Raw genomic sequence first — 23,448 nt, forward strand, 5'->3', positions numbered from 1 at the left:
TTTTTATATATAAATAATATAACTCAATTTAAAAATAAAAATACGATCCTCCTTTCTCCATCTCTCCAAACTCTCACTAACAAACATATCTTAAAAATACTTGTAACAATTATCTTTTCTAAGAATGCAGCTGGAATTCCACGCACCCATTCCATCATGGTATAGTCCAGAATTTTTGCTTTTCTTTAGAAGCTGGTTGGTATTTTAATATTCTATCAGTGTCCACGTGATGAAGATCAAGTAGAATATAAAACGATTTTAACGATGAGGTAACTATGAAAATAGAGTCAATTTGAGGCACATTATATAATAGTCAATCAGATTAAAATATGTGAAAGTTTAGTCAAGGTTTATGGAATAAGCTCTTCACAGTTAAACATAACTCATTTTCATATCTCTGCAGAACAAATCGCTCATCTGGAACTATAATGCTGGTAACAGTACAATTGATGTCAGAAAAGGGTTTTCTACAAGTTCGCCCTGCTCGATGAAGATAATCTATTGCAGTCCTTGGTAGATCAAAGTTGTAAATGTGAGGCATTTCTGGAAGGTCAACTTCCCTAGCAGCTATATCTGTTGCTACAAGAAGATAGCCACCTCCTTTTCTAACCTCCTGAATCAAAGAGAAGACAAAATGTTGTTACCACCCATTTCCCCCTTAATTTAAACTTGCCATTTACTCACAATTAATGCTACAGTCTCCAAGCAAGCAAACTTCTGGCATACGGTGGTGTACTGGCTTAAGAATTTTGATGAGAAGGTTTAATTCCACGACAATAGCAGTCACATTAAGAATTAAAAATCTAGTATATTTTAGGCAAAGGACTGGGGTAACTCTTGAACTGCATTTTCCCACTGGTGATCAATGTCATCATCCTCAGCCAGTAATCATCAGAGCTCCCTTAAATTTTGGTTGACTGATTAATTTCCTAAGGCAGTGATGTCAATTTTGAAGAGTGCTACCAACACACATCCTAACACTGTTTTCAACATTCTTTTCTATTAGTTGAAACTTATGTGGGTCCCACTAGTTTGGAAATGAGACCCACCAAAAGGAGAATGAGAGACACTCAGACACATATTAGTAGGATCCACATGTATTCCATCGAATAGGAAAGGAGAATGTGTTGCTAGTATTTTGTGCCAAGGTTTTATTAAAATATTGACTGTGTTATCTGAACCAATATACTTGCTGGTTCCCAGTTAATCCAGAACCAACCAGTACAATTTGGTTAACAGAAAAAGAGTTTGACTTGTTAATCAAAACTTATTTCGAACCTAGCTACAAGTTATAGATTGAAGGATGACTGTTAAAATGAATTTAGATGCAGAATACAGTGGTCATAATGCATGGAGGACAGACAATTAGTGGGTTACCAAAGAAATCTCCTAATATCAATCCACTGAATGGCACTAACCAACAGTGAAGCTGCTCGTGAATTGAAATTCATTTTGTCTTCAAGGAGGAGAATATCTAAATCACCTTGGTATGATGTCTTCAAAAAGTCAATCAGAAGGGATGTTGATGGAGCCTTTCCAGCCTTTTTTGACTTCTCAGACTGCATAACAGAATATGTAACATTAGATGATAGATAGCATTTCGCATACATGCAATCAGGTCCTATGAATATGGATTTTAAGCAGTGTTACAGGAAAATGATCAATAAAAAATAAGGGTTTATATGACTATATCCTCTAAAATGCAAGTATTAACCTCTCATGAGAAAATCATAGTCATACTAAATCTATAGTTTGTTATCCATGTGCTTGTATTTTGTAAAAAATTAAGCAAAATTGTAATCAATGATCATCAACAATGCAATTAATCTCTAAAGTGCACCTTGTAATTTAGAGGATCTTGATCCAGGAAGCTATTCAACAGCTCAAGCACTAATGACAATTACAACTACTTAAGTATAGATTTCAAATGGTTATACAGGGAAAAGTGATAAAAAAGAAATAACTAATCTAACAGTACTGGCACAAAATAGCAATACAACATAGGAAAGATTCATCACCTTAAATATGCATTGGATAATAGTTATGCTAGACTAGATGGAATTATTTTATCAATCATCAGTTAATGATAACTATGCACTTTATAACTGTTTCTCATGCCAGGGACTACTGCTCTGAAAAATTATAAAGGAAAGTAAGTCATGTACTAATGTAAAATGTTTAAACTTTAAAGTTTTAAGTAAATTTCATCCACTCCCAGGGCATGACCTACTGATTGCATATTGCAATGATGCAAAATGCTTATTGCATAATCTAATTGAAGAAGAAGAAAATTCTTTGCATACCTGCTCAGCAACAAATATAATGCCAAACTCAGGCGCATCAGATTGTATCAAGGATAACAGGGTTTGTAATTTTCTTTTGGTATCAGATATCTGATTATTGAAATCGCATTAGAAATTAGTTAATACAAAAAGATGTAATTGAAGTTTAAACAATTCTATATATATCTTTCCAGGGTCTAAGGGTGGCAGGCAATATAAATTTTGACATGGTAATAAATTAGAAATACACAAGGTTTCTTCAATAATCAATATTGCTTACTATGAATCTATGCTATAGGCGAGATGGCATGGGCTCCACTGCACTGACATGAATATGGACCACATCTCTCTGGAAAACAAATGAAGAAGTAAGACAGAAAGTTTAAGGTACCTCAAAGACAAACATATAATCAGTTCAGCATACCTTTGCCCATTTCTGCTGCACAAAGTCATGAATAAATCGGTTGTGCTGTGGTATGGATGCACTGGCAAAGACTGTCTGACGGTTATGGCAAGATGAATATGAAGTCAAAATCTTTCAAAGAGAACTCACTTGCTTTGAAGAATTGAAAATGCAGTCAACCTAAACAGACAATAATATAAAAGTAATAAGAAAAAAATATTTATGAAGTTGCCTAGGGGCAAAAAGAAAATGAGAAGCTGGCAGGGCTTATATAATTCCAGGTCTTGTAATTTTCATATTTCACGATTTGTAATTTCCTAAAGGTATGAATGCTGCTTTCACTAATGGAAATGTGGAAATAAAAATAATGAAATCAATATTCTAAAAAAACACTTTTAAACTACCTTTGATATATTTCACCTGCCAGAGCCCTGAACTACATAACTTTTTCAAAGCAATTATAGCTGGATGGTGGTGCAGTAAAACAAGACAAATCTGGAAATTTGCTTTCACATTTTACCGAATAATGTATAAAGACTAACTGATTTAAATTTTAAAGATTAAAACTTTTACCTCATCAACAATCAGCACCCGCACAGTTTCAAGTGAAAAAAAATGTCTTTCAAGCATTTGGCATAAAATATGTTTAATTTGTCTTTAAAGTAAATTTTATCACATCACAATTTTTTTTTAAAGAGACATTAAATATAAATTAACTTTTAATGTTAAGTTTTTCAATACCCGTTCTTATAAAATATATATTAATTTATTATTATTATTATTGTATTCTCTAGTCTCTACTGGCCTTAAAAAATTCATGTTTTAAACTTTTAGTGTTATCATGCTCAAACCTATAAATTTTGTATTCTTCAATCTTCATTGAGTTGAGTTCAATGAACTAAATTCCTGGATCAGGGTCGACTAGTTATATTATGTTATATCTCGAGTCTTAAAAAATATAATCTAATCATATTCTAGTTATATTATGATCTAATCATATCTTATGATAAAATAAGACAATGCAGAATTATTATAAAGGTTGATCGATTAGATTCCATGAAAATCAAACCGTCTGAATGGGATCTTTCCTACGTTTTCACTTCGGGCCTTTCTCTTCTTTTCACATTTATTTGTCTTTGACCTTTTTAAACACTCACTAGCTCTCTCTCTCTCTCTACTTTTCTACGCTTCTTTTCTTTATTTTATTCTCTTCTGTTCTCCGCTACCTATGGCGAATTTCACCTCTTCCTCCTCCTCCTCTTGTTCTCCCTTACCTCTATCTCTAACTATGTCACACATTTCACCTCCGTCATCTTCTGCGGCTTTCGACGACAGTTCCGAGGACGCCTGCAGCATATGTCTAGAGCCATTCAGCACCCATGACCCTGCCACCGTATGATCCACCGTCACAATTTTATTACCTCAACTTGTTCTATTTTCACTTTCTGCATCTGGGTTTGTCCAAAAGTTACAGACTTGAATTAATGATCCCGTTCCCTGGGCTTATTGGTTCTGCATTTTTATTTTTCATCAGATGGAACTGAATCATAGGTTTGCTTCGTGCGATTTTTTTTTTTTGGGGGGGGGGGGGGGGGGGGGAGTTTAAACATGTTCTGGTACTAGGTTTGTGTGTCTGATAGGTCACTAATCTGTAGGTTTAAAAGATTGATATGGTTGGGAATTTCATATATATATATATATATATATATATATATATATATATATATATATATATATATACTTCATTTAACATTTTATATAGTGGCTCCTTTTTCTTTAATAAAATGTGTGTTTATTTTATTTTACTCTTTTGAGATACATATGTGATATGTGGATCTGTTTTGCCATGCCATGGTGCTTATTTACCCAGCATAAGGAATGATAAACGTTAAACAATGTGCATATTTGCAGTCTGTTATTTTCTCTTATTCTTGCACCAATTAGTTTAACATCCTGATCTAGTTGGGAGTTTGAGGATTAAGATTGTTGTTTAACCTTTGACTGAGTGTTTAACCTTTTTAAATCTAGGAATGCCTTTGGTTTTCATGTGTTGAACATCGTAAGCATCCATACCATGTCTAAGTCTAATAACGGTACCATGCTTGATGTGTGTATGAGTTGTGAGTTGCGAGCTGTAGAATGTCAAAAGGAAGCTTTTACAGTCTGTAGCCTGTAGGTAGTAGTATAAACATCCGAAGATAAACATTGACACGTTTCTTTTTCAACTCCAGATAACCAGTTGCAAACATGAATATCATCTGCACTGTATCCTTGAATGGTAAGCCAAATCGCTCAATGGATGATTTATGTTTGACCTGTTAACTTCTGTTTTTTTGAAGCCTTGGAAAGTGATGTGAATTGTTTGCTTTCATCTATAAATCTTTTATTCTCCCCTTAAGGTTGCAGAGAAGCAAAGAATGCCCAATATGTTGGCAGTTACTTATCTTGAAAGACCCTGCCAGGTATTTATCTTTGTTGGAAATCTCCATTCTTCTTTTTCTTGATACCTTTTCATAGTCTGCCTTGTAGTTTTAACTTTTAATCAACCGCCCATCTTTTTGTAGCCAAGAGCTTCTAAATGCAGTGGAAGCTGAAAAACGCTTAAGTTCAAGAACTGTATATTCACATGCATTCATGGATTCTCGTAGCCCCCTTCAACGGCTTAACAATGACCAAGTGAGTGATATACCTAAGAATTGAAAGTGTTATTCTGTTTTGTTTTGTTAATATTTATTTGTAGAGGTTATGCTGATGTGAATGTCATTTCATTGATTTGAGGAAGGAAAATATATGATCACTCTTTGATGTGAGGCAAACTATTTTGTCGCAGGATGATTCTTGTTCAGATGATTCTGATTTTGATGAACAACTTATGCAGCACCTAGTTTCTGCTGCAAGTAGAGCTCGCTATATCTGCAGAAGCAAAAGGCAGAGATCCCCCGGAGCAGGTCCTTCAGAGGTTCTTGTTTTTAACTCTTCTATACATGCTTCAGGGATGCAACCAACACTTACAACTTCACCGACTTCTGGTGTACCTTCTGCTGCTCACATTCAATCTCCAACATCCACCTTTTCCTGTGTTGGCATGGTTACAACAAATACTTCTTCCGAGAGTGACATGCCTTCCAAACCCAGGTATTAAGCAGTGCATTCGTTTGTTTACAAGGAAGCTTTTGCTGTCCCTAACCCTATTCACTTGTTGATTTCTCATTTATGTTCCTTGGCATGTTCAGAGTCATCTATAGCCAGCCATCACCTGAGAGTGCTAGGAGACTAAACACTTCTGAGATGTTCTCCTTCTCTGAGTCCTTCAAATCCAAACTTTCTGCTGCTTCAGCTAGGTAAACGTGTTTGCGCATATGAATTCTTGCATGCTAGAAGTTTAGAATCCCTTTGGTTATAATATATATGTCTATGAAATATTGTAATAGATGTAAGGAATCAATTTCAAAAAATACTCGTGGTCTTAAGGAGAAGTTGATTGCACGTAATGCTTCGGTGAAAGAGCTGAGTAAAGGTGTTCAGTGTGAGATGAATGCAGGCATAGCTTGCGTTGCAAGAATGATTGAACGCCTTGATCTTACCTCAAAATGGTCCTCATCTGCTCTCATCCCTGTTAAAGGGAAGTCTGTCCAAGAGAATGGAGTTTTGGTTGGCAATGTTACTTCAAATGCTTCCTCACTTGATTCTAGCTTGGTTGCTGTTGGAGTGGAAACTCCTCCTTCATGTGTTCAGGTTTACTTAATACATTTAATCCTTAGTTTTGTACTTTAAAAATTAATTAATTATATTTATATGCCATATTTTTGGGATAGTCCATTATCATGTACATAAGATAAGCAGTAAAAGAAAGAGACTAAAAATAAACAAAACAATTCAGTATGCATGTTTGATAGGAAGAAGTTGGGAATAAAAGGGAGGGATACCATTACCATAGAAATGAAATGAAGAGAAGTTGGGGATTTGTTTTTTTAATCTTAATGAATTTTTTGTTTATAAGTGGCTAATCAATCTATTTTCATGTGTTGCCTTTTTGATTCAGAGTGGACATGATGCGGCGAGGACTTAAGCTCGAATGGTGAAATCTTTCATGTTGTCTCACTAAGGCCTGCAATGCAAGAGACGACTTGATAATAACCAACGTGGCTGTTGGTATGCGTCCTGCATTTGGTCAATAAGTTGTAGAAAAATTTAATTTCAAATAATTAGTTTACTGAGCCAGTCCTTCATCTTCTGTTGAGATAATGCACCTATCTATAAGACTGCTTTCTTCTTGTGGGAGTGGATTCATTACATGTTCTTTTCCTGGCTGAGTTTTCTGGCTCTGTGGTGGAAACTTAGACTCCTTGCTTGCCATTTTTGCTTAATTAGAAACAGATTAAATTGATTGTGAAGAAAACTTTTGGGTGCTACAAGTATATGGTATGAGGATATATATATATATATGTCTAATAATTTGTTTTAGTTTTTATACGAGACTAAAAACTTTCTTTCATACTTCAACATTTACATTTTTGCAACTAATTTGGTTTACGTAAGATTAACAAATAATAACCATTTACAAGTCACCTAGTGGGATAAGGCGTTGTTGTTGTTGTAAAGTCACGTGGAGTAAACTAGTCTAACATCGAAGATAAACCAAATTAATTGCAGATATTGAAATATGTGTGTGTGTAATAGATTAGAGAAAAGCATAACGTGATGAAGCTCGATCTAGGGTCTTCCTAAACAGCAAATCATACCGCCAAGAGTGGGGAATGGATAGAATAATTGATTGACATTCATGACTAAGGCAAATCGCCATGACCCAAAACTTACGAATGCAATTGCAATCATTTAAACCGCTTTACCAGCGACACTGATGGATCAATCAAGTATACATGTAGATGTAGGAAGCGTGCAAGGTATAAGAGATGAGAATATCAGACTAACAAATTTCAATTGATTAAGATTAAAGTTAATTTAAATAGTTTTAATAATTTATACATAGATATTAAGTTAACGTTAATTTCTTATTAGATATATTGTATATATAAAATTTAAATAGATGGTCAAGATTAAAATTTTAATTTTATCTCATAAGAAGTCATTTATTTTTTAACTATGAAAAACAAGAGATATTATTCACTTTTGATTTACGCTTTTAATGGTTTCAATTTCAATGTGTGGTTTAAGTGTTGTTGAGGTTGAGGTGTCAACATAATAATTGTGTGGTTTAGGTGTTGTTTGGCTTTCGCCCCGGTTCTTTTTTGCCAAAAAAAATATCCAATCCTTTTGAAGTTACTTCATTCTTCAGTCTCACGTCAAAAGTTTCTGTTTTTTTTTTTAATGACATGATATGTAGAAATAGATGCTTTTGTGAAAGTGCTTTGATCTATATTTTTTTAACGCTCGAGTATAACTATACTATTTTTTTAGCAAAAGTTCAATAAAAAATGTTCTTTGCAAAGGTCATCAAACTGCCAATATCTTTAAGGCAACTGGCGCAGCTTACTATATTATGTCAAGAACAACCTTGACAAAAGTAGTCAAGTCCAAAAACTTTAAGGAAACAGGAAACAGTGAACAAAACATAAATATCTAGTCATAAGCATAACGTATGATTTTATTTTTTTGTTTCTTTGAATTATTGTCATGCTAGTAAACACATATTGGTTATGACTCGGTCACACACACAGCGAAACAAAAAGAAAATTCGAAAGAAATGATATAGAAAACAAGGATAATCTCATCAAAGCAGATAACAATAATTAATCACGCTTGTGCTTGTGCACGCGGTGAAGGGTTACAAACCTTGCTATAAAGACTAGCAAGTATATATTGGCGATCCCCAAAACTAGTTCACAAGATAGGGGTTATCCCCCACTTAATTTATATACATTAATTTGGTCGCTTCATTAGTCAACGCATATTGACCTATACATGCATGAATCCTTCAAACTATATAACCATAGATTATTGCCTAAAGACTAAAGAATTAGTCCCGTAAGTCATTAAACTTGGCAAAGTAATTAATCAATAGAACTTATGCAGTTTTGTGGGAAGATATATATATCTTCAACCATTTTTGGGTTTGAAAGAACTTGTTATAGGAACTTGAGAAACCGTTCTTGTATCTTGAGACTGCTTTCGATACTTTGCGTTTGAGCTTGATCTTCCTTTCCTGTGCTTCCTTCTAGGCTGTGTGGATTGGGGGATAAACACCCCCGTCCCTTTGCTTTGTCTTATCAAAGCCTGCTCATAGAGGAAAGCAGATTGTGGAGGATGATAGATTGATCCAGAAAAAGTCTGAAAATTAGATAAGAGTGCCATGAACATAATGAGTAAAACCTATGTTCAAAAATGTTATATAATTGTAATAAAAAAAGATTAAGTTCATGTCTCCATAAACTTCTTATAAAATAAAAAGAAACAACAATGGTAAAATGAATTGAGTTTCTCTTTTAAGCTAAAATTAAGTTATACATATTAATCTCTTCGAAAGTTAAGTTGACTTTTAGTATTATTTTTATAAAATATTTATCGAGAAGTTTATTGAAACAGAAGCTAAGTTGAAAGGAAGATGCATGTGGTGTGTAGGAGGAGATGCAAGTGGAAGTAGTGAAAAACCTGAAGAGAGTCAGGAGGACAAGTAGCAAGGGGGTCTTCATCTTCATCCATAATTAGGAGAGAAATTTGCTTGCTCAAGTCTGCAAAAAATAGGTCATTTTCCAGTTCCACAGCAACCTCCATAAGCACGAAAGCAGTTAAATGAAGTATCAAGAGTTGATACTCCCTCTTTGAACTTTGATGTGTCTTTTATTCTGTTGTCCTAAAAGTAAGGGGGTTTAATAGAGGAGAAAAGGGTAAGCATGAAATGTAAAGGATGGGATGGGCATGTGGGTTGGTGGGGTCATGGCCAATCTGGCTAAGGCCCACTAGAATCATGCAAGTCTATTGCCATTTTATCCGATTGATCTTAAAGGAGATGAGGAACAGCAGGAAACAACTATTGCCCAGATATCTAATCCAAAATATGTAGATTCATGATTTATACTTGGTTGTGAATGGTCCACCCTCATATCCTAAAAAGAAGTTATATTATTATGTTATGGCTCATCAGATTTATAATAGATCATAGCTCAGTAAACAATCAATTTTTGCCCCCCCAAAGGTTCTTATCTCTTTCGTATCCTTGTAGCGGTTGCTCTTGGTTAAGATTAAACCACCGAGACAGATCCTGCATGCAACCGTCAGTGGATCTTCATCTTGAACAACTTGCAATTGGACCCAAATAGTATCAAAAGTGTATTTGGTACCTTTTTTTTGGGAGTAATAGTTGGACAAGGATAATGGGGTAGGATTAATCGATTATACTACTATAAAGGGTCACCGTCAGAAGTCGCAACTTAAGCAGCGATATAATAGAGAGGACAAGGCAAGTCAATTTGTTCAGACAGTTGCCTTTTATCCAACCTCGGTTTAACTCTTAAAATTAGAGATTTATTTTTATAAATAAAAATTATTAATAAAAATAAAGAAATCAAATCTAACTTAAAAAAAGTGGAGGCAAGTTCACTTATTTTAAGAAATGAGCAAATAATCTGAACTTATCTTTGAGATGGGTTAATCATTCAATCCACCTAGATTTTTTTTAAAGAAAAAATACATGAGAATGTGCTTAGAATTAAATAAAAATGATGGCGTATGTAGTCAATGCAAGTTAATCTACTTAATTTGTCATACACAAAAAAGGGTTTCAATGGATTTGTTCATTATTTACCCACCCATTTTAAAGATAGGTTAACCTATTCTCCGAAGGTCAAATTAAAAAACAAAAAATCTAACAAATTGACTCATTTCAACTCATCTCAACTCATTTTGTGGGTGAGTTATACAAGAGAGATTATAATGGATTAATGAAACCAGTCAACTTGTTAAACGACTCAACTTAATAGATTAAAGTCATTTTAACATTCCTACTAATCTTACTAAGTCAATTGTTCTATAAAAAGAAACTTCATTTTTTATAACTTATATTCCTTTTTTTTCAGTCACATTAATTAATATTATTTTCTTTATTTTTCCTTCGGTCTCTCTCTTCCCACTTGGATACATCAAGTGATCAAGGGACGTTGGATGATCATTTTTGGTGTTTATAGTACTTAGCTTTTGAAAGTCTTAATCCAGAAAAATACTAAACACGCATCATCTCACGTCTGCATAATTTCTATCATCTGAAAGTTACTTATTCTATCTTATTTTTCGCCCAACTACCCCTGACCAATGGAAATGTGCTTCCTGATTATGTGGAAGAAGCATTATTCTTTGGACCATGTGAGTGTTGTTTTCATAATAGCTATAGTGTTTGTATTTTTATTTTTCGCGTACCCATAGTTTTAAATTACGTCTAAAGTTGCGTTGCACTTATAGAAATTATGAATAATTAAAAATTCAAAACAATCGAAATGATTATTGCCGCAATTCATATTAATTATTATACATTCGGCTCTTGACTTCAATATCTTCTTGCATGGAATCTGCTACCACAACCCGGCAAATGAATCTCTAGTTAATAATCTGACAATAAAACAATTGACATGTAATCATTAGCCATTGGAAAACAATTAACCAAACTATGAACGATTTGATCTTCCCAAATAGACAGATAAATCATTCCATGTGCTATAAATACTTCTCAAAGACTCAAACACAAGTTGAAATTTTTACTGCAATAAAGGTAGTAACTCCAATCGAGTTGCCACCTTTACTGCTACTTGTAACGCATGGCTTAGTAATTAATCTTTTCAAACACGAAATAAGCGAGATATGTGAATATATCCTGAATTTTAGCCTCCCATGGAGATATTCACCCTAAAATACAAGGGTACTAGTTTTATGGTTTCTATTTAGTAATATATAAGAACAAAAAAAAAATAAAGAAAACTAAAAATATAAGGATATGTTTGATTAGTATTTTCATTTTCTGAAAATTGTTTTCATCTTCAAAAGATTAGAATTCTGAAAACATATTTGGTTTAACTTTTTATTTTTTGTTTCATGAAATAAAAATACTGAAAGTTTATGATATATTGACTTCTTGTTTTTTTATATTTTTAGATTTGTTTAAAATTACATTCATTGTTACAGCAATTTCATTTTACTTAAAATGAGATTTTTGTTTTCAATTGAAAACAAAATTTTATTATTTTCATTTTTTGGGTGTTTCTTGTTTTCATTTTCACTGAAAATGTTGTCAGAAATTCAACTAAACAGATTCTCATCACCATTTTTTATTTTCAGTGAAAATGAAAACAGAAAACAACTAAACCAAACACCTCCAAAAAAACAAAAAAAAACAAACACAGCCTCAGGGCATCTTTTTTAGTCTCTTTAAGCTGGGCCATTCTAAAATTCTAATGCATCTCCTATTCATTCCAAAGCCTAAATAGGCGCCTTGACCTCACTTTAATAATAATAATAACAACTAGTAATCAGAATGTTCAAAATTCTCAACCATTCACTGCCAAATGATACTCACGTACACATTTCTCTACCACAATAAATTTACAGTCCATCTCCATCAAGATATTTTAAGTCCGGCTTCAGAATTTCAGAGATGAAATACGGGCACTTAGAAACAATTAAGCAACTTAATTGCATCAGATATCCATAGTCTAACTGTGCTCCATCAATCTAAGCGCATATGATAAAATGGAGTTGCCAAAATTCTACACCCTGTGGGGCAACAAATCCACAGCATCAAGTGTTACAGTTTTGCTCGACTATGAATAACTGACAGAGTAGAAACTGTAAAACCTTACCTGACCAATATTGGAAACAAGCTGTGATATCTAACATTAATTATGCTTATAGAGCCAAAAAAATTCAAGCAGCAAAACATGTTTGGATGTTGTAAGTTATGCTCCTCCAGCTGTATCCATATCTGTAACCCCGTCAACTCCCTTGAAAACAACACGTAATTTTCTCGAACAGGAGAACTTTTGGTCGTTCTTGATTGTTGTACCATTCACATGCACAACATCCTTGGGCAATCTACCCATGAGATTAAAAAGAGAGAGACTCAGGTTTGATCGAGTCATTTCTTCCAATACAGGGGGAGCTTGCATGTACAGATTCTTTCCTTGATGCGTAATACTAGCTTTTGATAATCGCAACTTAGGATGTTCTTCCAGAAGATCCATGAACTGTTAAACACAATTTGAAACGCATCAGAAAGGAATATGCTAAAGATGCATCAAGATATGATTTGCTTAAAAACAGAAATAACAGATCAGTTCACTCATTGAAAAATACATCATAAGCACACTAGCTCTTTACAGTACTAATTCCACTGATATGGAGTCAAGATGCAAAACATTTAATAGGTTACTAAAAGATTATTGAACCTTTCATAATGAATGTGTCATGAAATAAACAGGTCCTGCTGATAAAATAAATAAATAAATAAAAAGCCAGGTCCTGGCAGTAAAAGGAAGGACCGAAGGACTCTTCACACAGTGACCAATAAGGGAAAAAGGGGAAAAGGAAGGGTGAGAACAGGGGTTGAAAATAAACTAACAATGAAACCTTCTAGATTTGACAGAAATTTTAATCTCCCCAAAATACCATTAAATTCTCCACAAGAGCACAAAGTTAATGATAAGTTTTTAAAATGCAATAGAATAGCAGTAGACTATAAAACCAAATGAAGACTAGTGAGAGCTGAAGAAAGTTGTATGCAATAGGCATCCATGGCCATTTTCAAGGTCTGTATGGCTTTAAATTATAAAGAGCTAGCAACCAAAAGAGCTTAAATACAATTCCAATATTCTTTAATCATTATCAAGGAATATTTGGACCCTCAAAAGACAGAAGGAATTGGCATTTGCTGCATAGATAATCAGCAACTGATATATATATATATATATATATATATATATATATAGTACATAATTATATGCAAAAACAAAAATTGAGTAAATAATTGGAAAAATAAAACCTTTTGCAATGTGATTGAAGTATCCAATTCAATACGTATACCAGGACCACACACAAGACAGTCCTTGTCCCTTTCAAATCTTGCCACTTCAGTATGGAGGCCTTCTGATCCATTATACCTACAGGTATTAACCAATCAATAATATTTACGGCCAAAAGGCAAATAATAATAAGATAAAGGCCATACGTTAAATAGTTCGACAAAATTTTGCTGCACTCTGTTGCAATCTTTAATGTTTCTAGTGCACATGCAGCCGATATAATTGCATTCGTTGAAGCTATAGCTGGTATGATGTTCTTCACAACACCCTATTTAAATAATTAATTCTTAGTGAAAAAGGAAAAAACGAAAATACAGTTGACCCTCACAAGGGAATACACAATAAACAAGATAAACATCAAACAATTCATAGGAATTCATCATTTAGAGAAAACCAAAGAACAAGCTATACACCCCAAAAAAAAACTCAGAATTTTGCTATGGATTAACTATCATCCCTAATCATCTACCTGGGTAAGAGAATAAGTAACTCCAGGAATGCCAAAAAGCTCAGCCCTCTTGACAGCCTGTAAAACATAAATAGTTAAACTTGTAACTGATCGATGGGCTAAAATCTACATTACACTGTCTAGAAACTCACTATGAAATAGTGGTTACCTCGTCATAAACCCATTTCATATGCTCAGGGTTATCTGGATCAAAAGCCACTCCGCCATGAACCTATACATTAAATTTTGGTTGATATAATGGACATTACAAACTTAACAGAAAGAATGAACGGAGATTTACCTCATTCCACTTAATCAAGTGGGCATATTCAATACAGTGGGCAGCAGTTCTAGGGGTTTCAGCCAGGGTACACAAAGGAAACTTAACTTGAGGTGGAAAAAGCCAGACAGTACATTCAAAGCACGGTGTGATCCCTGGCAAGATAACCCTAGCATGGCCCTTGAAACCTTCAGTCCCACCATCCACCATAGGTTTGATTGTCTCTTCTCGAGGATTATCATCAGAATCATACTCTAGATTTATCCATAAAAAGACAAGAAACTGAAAATTAGCGCCAAATCTTTGGGACTGAATGTAGAGATGGAAATTCTACATATTAGGGGTCAGATAGTGCTAAAAACACCAATGGAGGATAACAGTTCAAGTAATGAAACAAGCATAGGGGATATATAATTATAAAACCAAGGTTGTAAAAAACAATCTGGGGCCACGTTTACGGCCACAACATCAAGGTTTTTGTGGTGTCTGCAATTGCAATGCAACAGCAATTGTGGCCTCATCAACCACATTTAAGCAAAATTTCCTATAACACTAAGGAATGCAATGACACCATGACCGCAGGCAGTTTAAAATGTTAAAAGGCAAAAATGACAAGGAGTATAAGTAAAAGGGATAGAAAAGAAAAGAGACCTAGAAAACTACAGGCAACAGTATTGATATAGCTCCGGGCCTCAATGGAATCAAGACCAAGGGCAATAATGCTAAAATCATTGTAAAATTCTATTTCCTTGTCCTCAATCCTGCAAAAGTGGGGCACAATTTCGACACCAGTAATTCTCTCCATGACACGCTTGGCAGCTACCTCGGCTTTGGGTTTGCCAACATCTTCAAGTCTACAAGCAAAGCAAATCAACAACAACAGCAACAAAAGAGAAGTGTAGAAACGCAATAAAGAAATGTATGAAGTTAACCTGAACAAGAATTGGCGGTTGAGATTAGTAACCTCTATGCGATCCATATCAATGACCTCAAGGTTTCGGAAACCAGAGAGGGCTAAATCCTTCAACAACTCACAACCTAAGCCACCGGCCCCTACCACCAACACTTTGGCGAAGGCCTGAAGGTCATCTCGCAACTGCGACAGAGAAAAGGTATTATATATATATATATATATATATATATATATATATATATATATATATATATATATATATATATATATATATATATATATATATATATATATATAGAGAGAGAGAGAGAGAGAGAGAGAGAGAGAGAGAGAGTAGTAGCACTGTAACAGGAATAGTAATAGTTATAGAAGAAGAAGAAAGAGTAATAATACCTCAGCGCCTGGTTCGAACCTGGGACCGACGAGATTGCCAGGGCGGAGAAGGAGCTTGTCGAGGTCCCTGGATCGACCTGAGGTATCCGCCATTGGAGCTAAAGATGCTTCCCTTCCCTCGCTGCCTTCACCGCCACTCGCGCCTCTGATTTTCTGTCTACTGTCTACTCCCTATTGCACACTTTTTCCTTTTTTCTTTTTTAGCTTTAATTTTAAGCTAATCTTTTATTCTATTGGATGCGTAGTAGTAGATCATGACTTTTATTTATTTCGATCAAATTACTTTTAAACTCATTAAAATAATTAAGATATATGTGTTTGATTTAAAAGTTAACATTTGTTATTCCAATAATAAAATACAGTACAATATAAAATTTTCTTGATTACAATTGTTGGTATTCACTGTTAAAATTTAGTTAAAAGTTAAAAAAAAACATAAAAAAAATTGGAAAAATGAGAGATGAAAACAAAAAGTTGAGAAATTTATATATTTAGAAGCGTGTGATAAAACTAATTAATAACTATTCAATATATATAAAATAATGTGAAAAAAATTATGTACAGTAATTGAAATTTTTAATAAAATGTATATACACATTTAAATTTTTTATTACTATATAAAGTATAAAGTATATTTTTCGAACAGCAAGATTTTCAGATTCAACAGATCTTGGAAGTGGCTACGTGCAACAAAAGAAAGAGTTTTACTTATTCTTTATCGGCTAAATGACCTGTTTCATCCTTTATTTTATAAAGAAAAGTAGTATGAATTCCTCATTTTGGGGCTTTAAGCAACCAGAAATTGCCATAAAATAGTATTTAAGGCCCAGATCTGAACCAATTCACAAGACAGCATAAACCGAGATTTGAAAAACACAACAAGTGGTCGACGGAGAAACGAGGAAGAAACACAACAAATGGTCGAGGAACTCGAGTTCGTGATCCAAGACGAGGGCCATTTTGCGTTCCTCCTCGAAAGAGGGCTGTGCGATGGGACTCTTCGCGGAGGATCTGAGTCGGAGGTACTTCCATCAATTGATTTTGTCGTCGAGTACTGCCACTCGCGCGACGTCTTCCAGCGCGACCTCAAGCCGGAGATCTCCTCCTCGACGAGAACGGCGATTTGAGTGCGGTTAGGCATCAGAATTCAAAACAGACCCGATGGGTTTCTCTACACGCTTTGCGAAACTCCATGGAGGCGGCGTGGTTTGTCCTCCACTGAGACGAGGAGAGAGAGGATGAGCATAAACAAGTTTCAGACAAATTTTGATTTCTGTTGTGATTCTAATTAGGCATGACATTACCATCAATTATACAAAAATGAACCGAAACCCAACGAAAAGAGCCCTAGCTCTAAAGAGCAATTCATGCCTTCTCAAGGAGCACATTTACTCTAGTCGAAGAACAAGAAAGATATCAGATAGAAACTCCTTCGAGATTCCTTTGGTTAAGCTACCAATAACATTATTGAATGGCATTTGTATAAAATATTGAAAACTACAAATTTGATTAATTGTAAAATAGTACCAAGAATGTTTATATAAAATAATTCAACTTGCTTATAAATGGTGTGGAAGCCGAAGAAAGAAAAAATGATGTGGAAGAGCTTCCGCCACAAATATAATTAACTCATAATAAATTAATGGCACTTCAGCATTTAATGGTGACAATTAACAGAAAGGACTTAAAAAAGGTGACGGTTTTGATCAATTTTTTTTTAAAAAAAAAACTAAAAGTAAAAGATCGAAAAAGTTCAGGAAGAAAAAATATACTTACGTTTTTTTTTTTTTACAAGTTTCATCATCATTAACTAAAATTGATTAATTTTTTGTTTAAAAATGAAAGATTGAAAAAGTTCAGGAAGTAAAAATATATTTATTTTTTTTTACAAGTTTCATCACATCTTATGATGGTATTAACAAGTTGCTTTTTTATATGCAAATATGTTTTGCAGTAAAAAAAAACTATATAAAGTATATTTCGTGACAATAAAAATGGATAATTCATTGGAATGAAGAAAATCAATTACGAAAAGGTTTAAAAAACATAATTTTTTATGTACTATTAATATAATTATTATTTTTTCACATTTTACATTATCAATCAATAAAAAAATACTGTTTGTAATTTAATAACAGCATAATAGCAATTTTTATCATAATAACAGGATGTTATTGGATGAAATAGTAAAATTCATTTCTATTTTCGGTACATATTTCAAGGTAAAAGATTGTAAATTCCTTAAAATCAACAGCAACAAAATCAGAAGAAAATTTTGGTAACTCTTAATTTATAAGTCATGCTCTATCAAATCAGAATTTTTAAGCTAACAACTTTTTCAAAATATATTATAAAAAAATCTTAATCAAGTATTATTAATAACTTACTCTTAATCAAATAAATTAATTGATTAACTTACAAACTGCTTCATTCTGCAGTAAAAAAAAATTGCGTCGTTCTCTTTCTAAAATTGGAATTTAATCAGAGTTAGTGTGAATAGTATTCACCAAAAAAAAAAAGATTTATTGTGCATAATTTTATATCAAACAACTACATTAACATATGCAATGTGAGCCGGAAAGGTCAATAGGCATTGGGAGCTCCGAAAACTATGATTTATTAAAATTAAGGGTATAAAAAAAATTAGAGGAAATTAAGGGTATCAATTAAAAAGTGAATATATATTTAATAAAAGTTACATTTTTAAAAATTCACGGGAACAAGATTGAACTTAGCATTTTCCTTAACTAATCTTTGATTTTGTATAAAAAAATGTGTTCATATTACCTTACAAAAGAATTTGATAATTACAGTTGTTCCTTCCCTCATCTAGTCACAAGATAACCAAAAGTGAGAAACTAATGGTTTCTTGCTGCAAGCAGCTTTATATTTCAAAACGAAGTCCATGTTATTGTCCCCAGAACGTTGAGTCTCTTCTGAAGACACATAGTTCTCACAGTCACTGGTGATTGGCAGCAATAAAATATGATGATACCTTTGTCCCTGTCAGCAGATCTCTGATGTAAAATGTCTCCTGTTGTTCTGTGTAACACTTTTCTAGGAAAGATTTGGTGTATTCCTGCCCAAAAAGCTCCATGAATGATGAATCCAGACAACACAATTAGAAGAATTTCTCAGTAAATCATACTGATGCATGTTACAAGTTCCCTCTGTGAGCAGTTTCATGTTTAAGCAACAGTGCATAAAGCAGCTCATTCCATGTATCAGGTACACCAGGCAGACACCAATGGCTGCAATCTTGGCGACGATGATGCACAGGGCCCGCACTACGACCGAGATAATAGATAGACGAGTGCCCATCTTTTCTATGAGCAGTCATCTGGGTTACATTCAACACAACGAACTTCTTTGTTTCAGAAATATTTGCGTGTGCAGCAGATAAGACAACATTGGCTATTTTGAATTGCGACCAGTTGTCATTAGGCACCAATGAAGAGCCAAGCTCTGGTAGTGTTTCCAAATGACAGTTTCCACCGTTTTTCCAATCCCCACCTCTGAAACATATCACACCAATTTAGTTTCTAAAGATACGTAAGCTTGTGGAATGCTTTGTACATCATGTAGTATTGAACAAGATACATGCGAAATATAATTATGGACAAGACCAATGTAGTGGTGCTTCATTGTAAAGTGAGATTAAAGAACAAGTCATATAATTAAAGTGCAGGGAACTCATCATTTGAACTGTCAAACCAACCTGAAGTGTACTGGGGCTAAAGTACGAAAGAAAACCCGCGTCTTGATAGGATTTACCGTATTTTGTATCCAGTTCAACACTGTTTGAATGGACTGTTTGTAAGCATCTTCTACCTGCATTTCCAACTTAACTTCCATTCCTTCTTGGAAATAACAACCCCTGAACAAATATAAACTAAAAGTTTAATCCTTTTTCAAGACCAAAAATTACAGATAAATGACACATACAGTTTAAGAGTGATGCAACCAATATATTACAGTTTTGTATCACTGAAATACTATAGTTAAGAAAGCACACGGTTAGTTTTAATGCCATGGTTTGGTTTGACTCAAATCTGATAAAATATAGACTTAATATCTTACAACAAGATCAGCAGAAAATCAGATTTCTTGGGGATCATAATCCAATTAACAGAACTTTGAATTCAGCACAAAGGGAAGGGTAAGCTGTTGAAAAACAATAGCACAAATGGAAAATAACAAACATAATAGCTTGAAGAAAGGACGGAAAGGAAAAAAGGGAGAGCAAACACAAAACAGAAAAAAAAATAAAAAAAAATCCTCCTATAACCATCAGTTTTAAACTACCATATTCCCAAAATCAATTAATCATCATCCTAATTTCAATTCCCTTTGTCACCATTCTGCAACTGTCTAATTACCACTAAGAGATCATAGATAAGAATTACCACTGGGAAAAGCTGACACCTGATACAGCTAAATTTTTAAATTTCATCCTGTTTGAACTTTTTTTCTATTTGTTTTTTCACATTTTCAAGCTAACCCAGTGACAGGAAATGTTTAAGCAATAAAATTATGGGGAGGATTGAAATACCCTCTTATTGTTTTTTCATAATTCCACCAGTGCCCTGTGTTAAGAACCAGGATATCTGCATCTCTCCACTTCTCAGAGTTCCAATCCATTGTATCCACTTTCAGAGTTGTCCTAATATTTTCAGGAGCTCCAGTAGGAGGCCGGCTCTGCAATACAAGAAATGGAGCTCTATAGTATTCCACTGAACAATTAAAATCCTTGAATTTGAACACCAAGAACCCCTTGTGCTTTGTAATTGGGCATCCGTTCACTTCGTAGATTGATTGCTTGTTAGGAACTCCAGAAGAGAGCATGCATAAGAGTGATTCCCATTGGTTTCTCCCAATTGAGTCCCCAGCAAACACTATGCGTTTGTTTCGTAGTTTTTCCAACATCAATGTTGCATTGAATCTGTTTTTATTAGAGACAAACGAAAGGAGCAACTGAGCTAGTTTACTTCATTTACTTTGCATTTAATCAGAAAAAACAATAGTGCAAATCAAAATAAATGAATACATAGCTACTGAATCTCATCCATGCAACACCATGATTAGTATTTAGTACCAATAACCCCAAAATAGTTCGTTGAGACAAAGTTAGTCTCAAAACACTGCAATTTAGGCTACTGAGTATAAATGAACTTGTTGAAATTCACCAACATTACACACACACACAAACTGGCAGCATTAAAAAAACAAAGGAATTTAATGACGATGGATTGACAGTCTAAAGGCATTTTACATTGACATCCAATCATAGATGGTCATATATGATATATGGTTAGATTATTGACAAAAAGGTTTTGTAATATAGTTGATTTTGTCATCCATTCATAGTTTATATATGGTAAGATTGTTGACTTAGCAATAGAATGGATTGACAGTGTTTTTTTTTTACATTGACAATGTATAAAGATTAAACTTTGAAGAAAAATTAAACACAGCATGTATAAAGGGCACGTAAGGAATATAGTTCAAGACTCCGACTAAAGGCCAACAAAGGAAACGAGGGTTGTGGTTTACTTCCAAACGAAGGAAAAGACAAACCAAAAAAAAAGTAGAAAAAATGAAAATGATGTGGAAAAGGAAAACAAAAGACAATAATAAGTACAAAAGGAATCGAGCATTTCATCATGCTTATCAATATAGACATCCATGAAAGACTAAAGTTTCGGAGTGGAAATTGCGTACAAAAAAAAAATGTTTTCATTTTTACAGAGCTGCATGTCCTAATAGCTGAAATTTACAAAGGAGGGTAATGAGACAACGGATAGCCCAATTGCTACCAAATGTTTGGTCGCTGTCATTCTGTCAAGATGACGGATTAGATGGTTAAAGGCATTCAAAGTCACACACCACGAGTATTCTTTTTTATCTTTTATCATTCCAATTTTCCAAATACTAAAAGTTAAGCATGAACATTGTTTGCCGGCAGCGTGATACCCGATGGTTTTGTTCCTTAAAAATTCAGCTGAAATTATTAGACCAGCATTTGAATTTACCATCTCCATCCTCATTTTCTCAGAAACCAAACGATTAGTGAAAAAAGAACATTAACAACGTAATCAACTTGAAAAGTATTAAAACGAAAGCAATGGAAAACAAACATCAAACGTGTACCTGGGCAAGTTGCAACCTTTGGGCTGCCACCTCCACTTGGTGTAAAACAAATCACGTCGTCCATTCTCAGAACACCGAAAACCTTCATCCAGAAAGCTGCAATCTTTTGATTGATACAAAGGGTAACTCTCATCCCAAACCCATTCCCCATCAAAGAAATCACACCCACCACCCTTTTCTCCAAGAAACTCAACTCTGGGTGGTTCTGTAGACCCTTTTATCCACAACCAAGCAAACCTCTGTGGTTGCTCCAAGAACCCGATTCTTGAAGCAAAGTATCCGTTATCCGAATAGAAGAAGCAGCAAATCACAAAGACAGTTACAACAACAAACCCAAGAACACCCAGAGACGGCTCAAACAACCTTAAGCGCTTAGCCCTCCTAATAGCTTCAAAAACTGGAATGGCTTCAGCTTCATGTTGTGATGAGTTCTTAGGAGAAGACATTAAAATATTCAAATTTAAGATTCTGAGTGTGGCTTTAACGGTCGCAGTGGTGGACACTTATAACGAGACGGAAACTTAAAAGCGCATAGCAGAAGAAGGGTGGCATGCAAGCAAGATGGCATTCATGCCACGCACCACAAATAAACAGAGGAAGCATGTTTTGTTAACTTTGCTTGGTAGGTCAGTTTGGTAAATACCATCAATGAGGAAAAAGGATGGGTGTAGAAGAAGCAAAGGAGCATTTCATTCAATTTATTTTCAACACCACACACTGAGATTTGGTGACGTATTCATTGATTAACACAATCAGGGTCTGCTCTACTGCTTCTAGCAACTGAGGACTTTGCTTCCAAAATCTCTCACCACTATCCTTGAAATTAAAAGGAAAATAGGGTAATGGTAGACAAGACACGGTCCCACGGTCGTTTGAACGTTGAAGAGAGGGTAAAAAACAACTGGCTTCATATTGGACCGTGAACACACGCGCGCAAAAAATGTATAACGTGGCTTCGTTTTAACGGCCGTAATATCCTAGGATTTAATTTGAAAGAAATGCTATCAACAAGCTTTTAAGGTTAGAATTATTGATTATTGATTTCATCTCTGTAGTTGTGTTTATTTTAGATTTTAGTCTTTATACACATCGGATGTTCGCAGATTATATTAGATAAATTTTAAAGAAAAAAAATTGTCTAATTAAATTGTTTTAATTTTTTCATTTGTTATTTAATCAGTTTAGTTTAAAATTTAAATTTAAAGTAATTTAAAACTATTTAGATTGATTTTTTTCTAGCCTTACTCTTTTATTTATAAAAATTGTACACTAAATGGTAAAATATAGCTAATAATAAGTATACATTTTCAAATACTTTTTTAAAGCAAATACTATATACTGTTAAAAATAAATCTACACAAAATAATAATTATATGTATACCTTTAGAAACTATTGTCAACAAATATCGTGCAATCAACCAAATATAACACAAATTCAGGTTTTAGACTGGTTAGATAATTCAGGTTTATGAAATAAATAGACTTTTTTGTAAGGTTCATATTTAGTCTATAAAAATTTGTAGTAGATAAACAGATCGGTCCATAAATCAAAATATTA

General features: G+C 33.9%; 4 protein-coding genes and 1 pseudogene across 5 annotated transcripts; 1 reads left to right on the plus strand and 4 right to left on the minus strand.

Moving 5' to 3' along the window:
• Positions 1-292: 292 nt before the first annotated feature.
• On the minus strand, positions 293-3,565 carry LOC114393461 (annotated as a pseudogene).
• A 216-nt stretch (positions 3,566-3,781) lies between these two features.
• LOC114393769 (E3 ubiquitin-protein ligase RHF1A-like) lies at positions 3,782-7,126 on the plus strand. The gene is made up of 8 exons (XM_028355206.1): positions 3,782-4,078; positions 4,917-4,963; positions 5,085-5,147; positions 5,250-5,361; positions 5,516-5,820; positions 5,919-6,026; positions 6,117-6,420; positions 6,728-7,126. The coding sequence occupies exons 1-8, from the start codon at positions 3,914-3,916 to the stop codon at positions 6,752-6,754; spliced, it is 1,131 nt and encodes a 376-aa protein (XP_028211007.1). The 5' UTR covers positions 3,782-3,913; the 3' UTR covers positions 6,755-7,126.
• A 1,264-nt stretch (positions 7,127-8,390) lies between these two features.
• On the minus strand, positions 8,391-9,930 carry LOC114392836. The gene is made up of 2 exons (XM_028354066.1): positions 9,295-9,930; positions 8,391-8,973 (listed from the first exon to the last, which is right to left on the minus strand). The coding sequence occupies exons 1-2, from the start codon at positions 9,415-9,417 to the stop codon at positions 8,743-8,745; spliced, it is 354 nt and encodes a 117-aa protein (XP_028209867.1). The 5' UTR covers positions 9,418-9,930; the 3' UTR covers positions 8,391-8,742.
• Positions 9,931-12,095: 2,165 nt separating this feature from the next.
• On the minus strand, positions 12,096-17,224 carry LOC114393607 (NEDD8-activating enzyme E1 catalytic subunit-like). 2 transcript variants are annotated; one of them, XR_003662569.1, is made up of 10 exons: positions 15,741-17,224; positions 15,367-15,530; positions 15,086-15,288; positions 14,456-14,688; positions 14,324-14,386; positions 14,176-14,232; positions 13,853-13,974; positions 13,667-13,784; positions 12,489-12,872; positions 12,096-12,402 (listed from the first exon to the last, which is right to left on the minus strand). XR_003662569.1 is itself a non-coding variant. In XM_028354962.1 (9 exons), exons 1-9 carry the CDS (start codon positions 15,831-15,833, stop codon positions 12,585-12,587), a joined length of 1,341 nt encoding a protein of 446 aa, XP_028210763.1. In that variant the 5' UTR covers positions 15,834-17,224; the 3' UTR covers positions 12,096-12,584. The 2 variants fall into 2 exon arrangements, 1 of the variants encoding a protein (XP_028210763.1); XM_028354962.1 differs by having other exon boundaries at positions 12,096-12,872.
• Positions 17,225-18,428: 1,204 nt separating this feature from the next.
• On the minus strand, positions 18,429-22,718 carry LOC114392625 (protein trichome birefringence-like 11). Its single transcript, XM_028353827.1, has 4 exons — positions 21,891-22,718; positions 20,293-20,682; positions 19,459-19,617; positions 18,429-19,255 (listed from the first exon to the last, which is right to left on the minus strand). Exons 1-4 carry the CDS (start codon positions 22,334-22,336, stop codon positions 18,898-18,900), a joined length of 1,353 nt encoding a protein of 450 aa, XP_028209628.1. The 5' UTR covers positions 22,337-22,718; the 3' UTR covers positions 18,429-18,897.
• Positions 22,719-23,448: the final 730 nt, after the last annotated feature.

The sequence above is a fragment of the Glycine soja genome, chromosome 17 (assembly GCF_004193775.1).
Source record: "Glycine soja cultivar W05 chromosome 17, ASM419377v2, whole genome shotgun sequence".
Lineage (NCBI taxonomy): Eukaryota > Viridiplantae > Streptophyta > Magnoliopsida > Fabales > Fabaceae > Glycine > Glycine soja.

Coding starts and splice junctions, on each gene's coding strand:
- LOC114392625 (XM_028353827.1), bottom strand. CDS start 22,336: ATGTCTTCTCCTAAGAACTCATCACAACATGAAGCTGAAGCCATTCCA. Junction 19,618..20,292: donor TATGAAAAAACAATAAGAGG/GTATTTCAATCC, acceptor ATATTTGTTCAG/GGGTTGTTATTTCCAAGAAG. Junction 19,256..19,458: donor TTAGCCCCAGTACACTTCAG/GTTGGTTTGACA, acceptor GATATGTTTCAG/AGGTGGGGATTGGAAAAACG.
- LOC114392836 (XM_028354066.1), bottom strand. CDS start 9,417: ATGGAGGTTGCTGTGGAACTGGAAAATGACCTATTTTTTGCAGACTTG. Junction 8,974..9,294: donor GTCCTCCTGACTCTCTTCAG/GTTTTTCACTAC, acceptor TCTAATTTTCAG/ACTTTTTCTGGATCAATCTA.
- LOC114393607 (XM_028354962.1), bottom strand. CDS start 15,833: ATGGCGGATACCTCAGGTCGATCCAGGGACCTCGACAAGCTCCTTCTC. Junction 14,387..14,455: donor ACTTGATTAAGTGGAATGAG/GTAAATCTCCGT, acceptor TTTAATGTATAG/GTTCATGGCGGAGTGGCTTT. Junction 12,873..13,666: donor CTTCAATCACATTGCAAAAG/GTTTTATTTTTC, acceptor TGTGTTTAACAG/TTCATGGATCTTCTGGAAGA.
- LOC114393769 (XM_028355206.1), top strand. CDS start 3,914: ATGGCGAATTTCACCTCTTCCTCCTCCTCCTCTTGTTCTCCCTTACCT. Junction 6,027..6,116: donor CTTTCTGCTGCTTCAGCTAG/GTAAACGTGTTT, acceptor ATATTGTAATAG/ATGTAAGGAATCAATTTCAA. Junction 6,421..6,727: donor CTCCTCCTTCATGTGTTCAG/GTTTACTTAATA, acceptor TTTTTGATTCAG/AGTGGACATGATGCGGCGAG.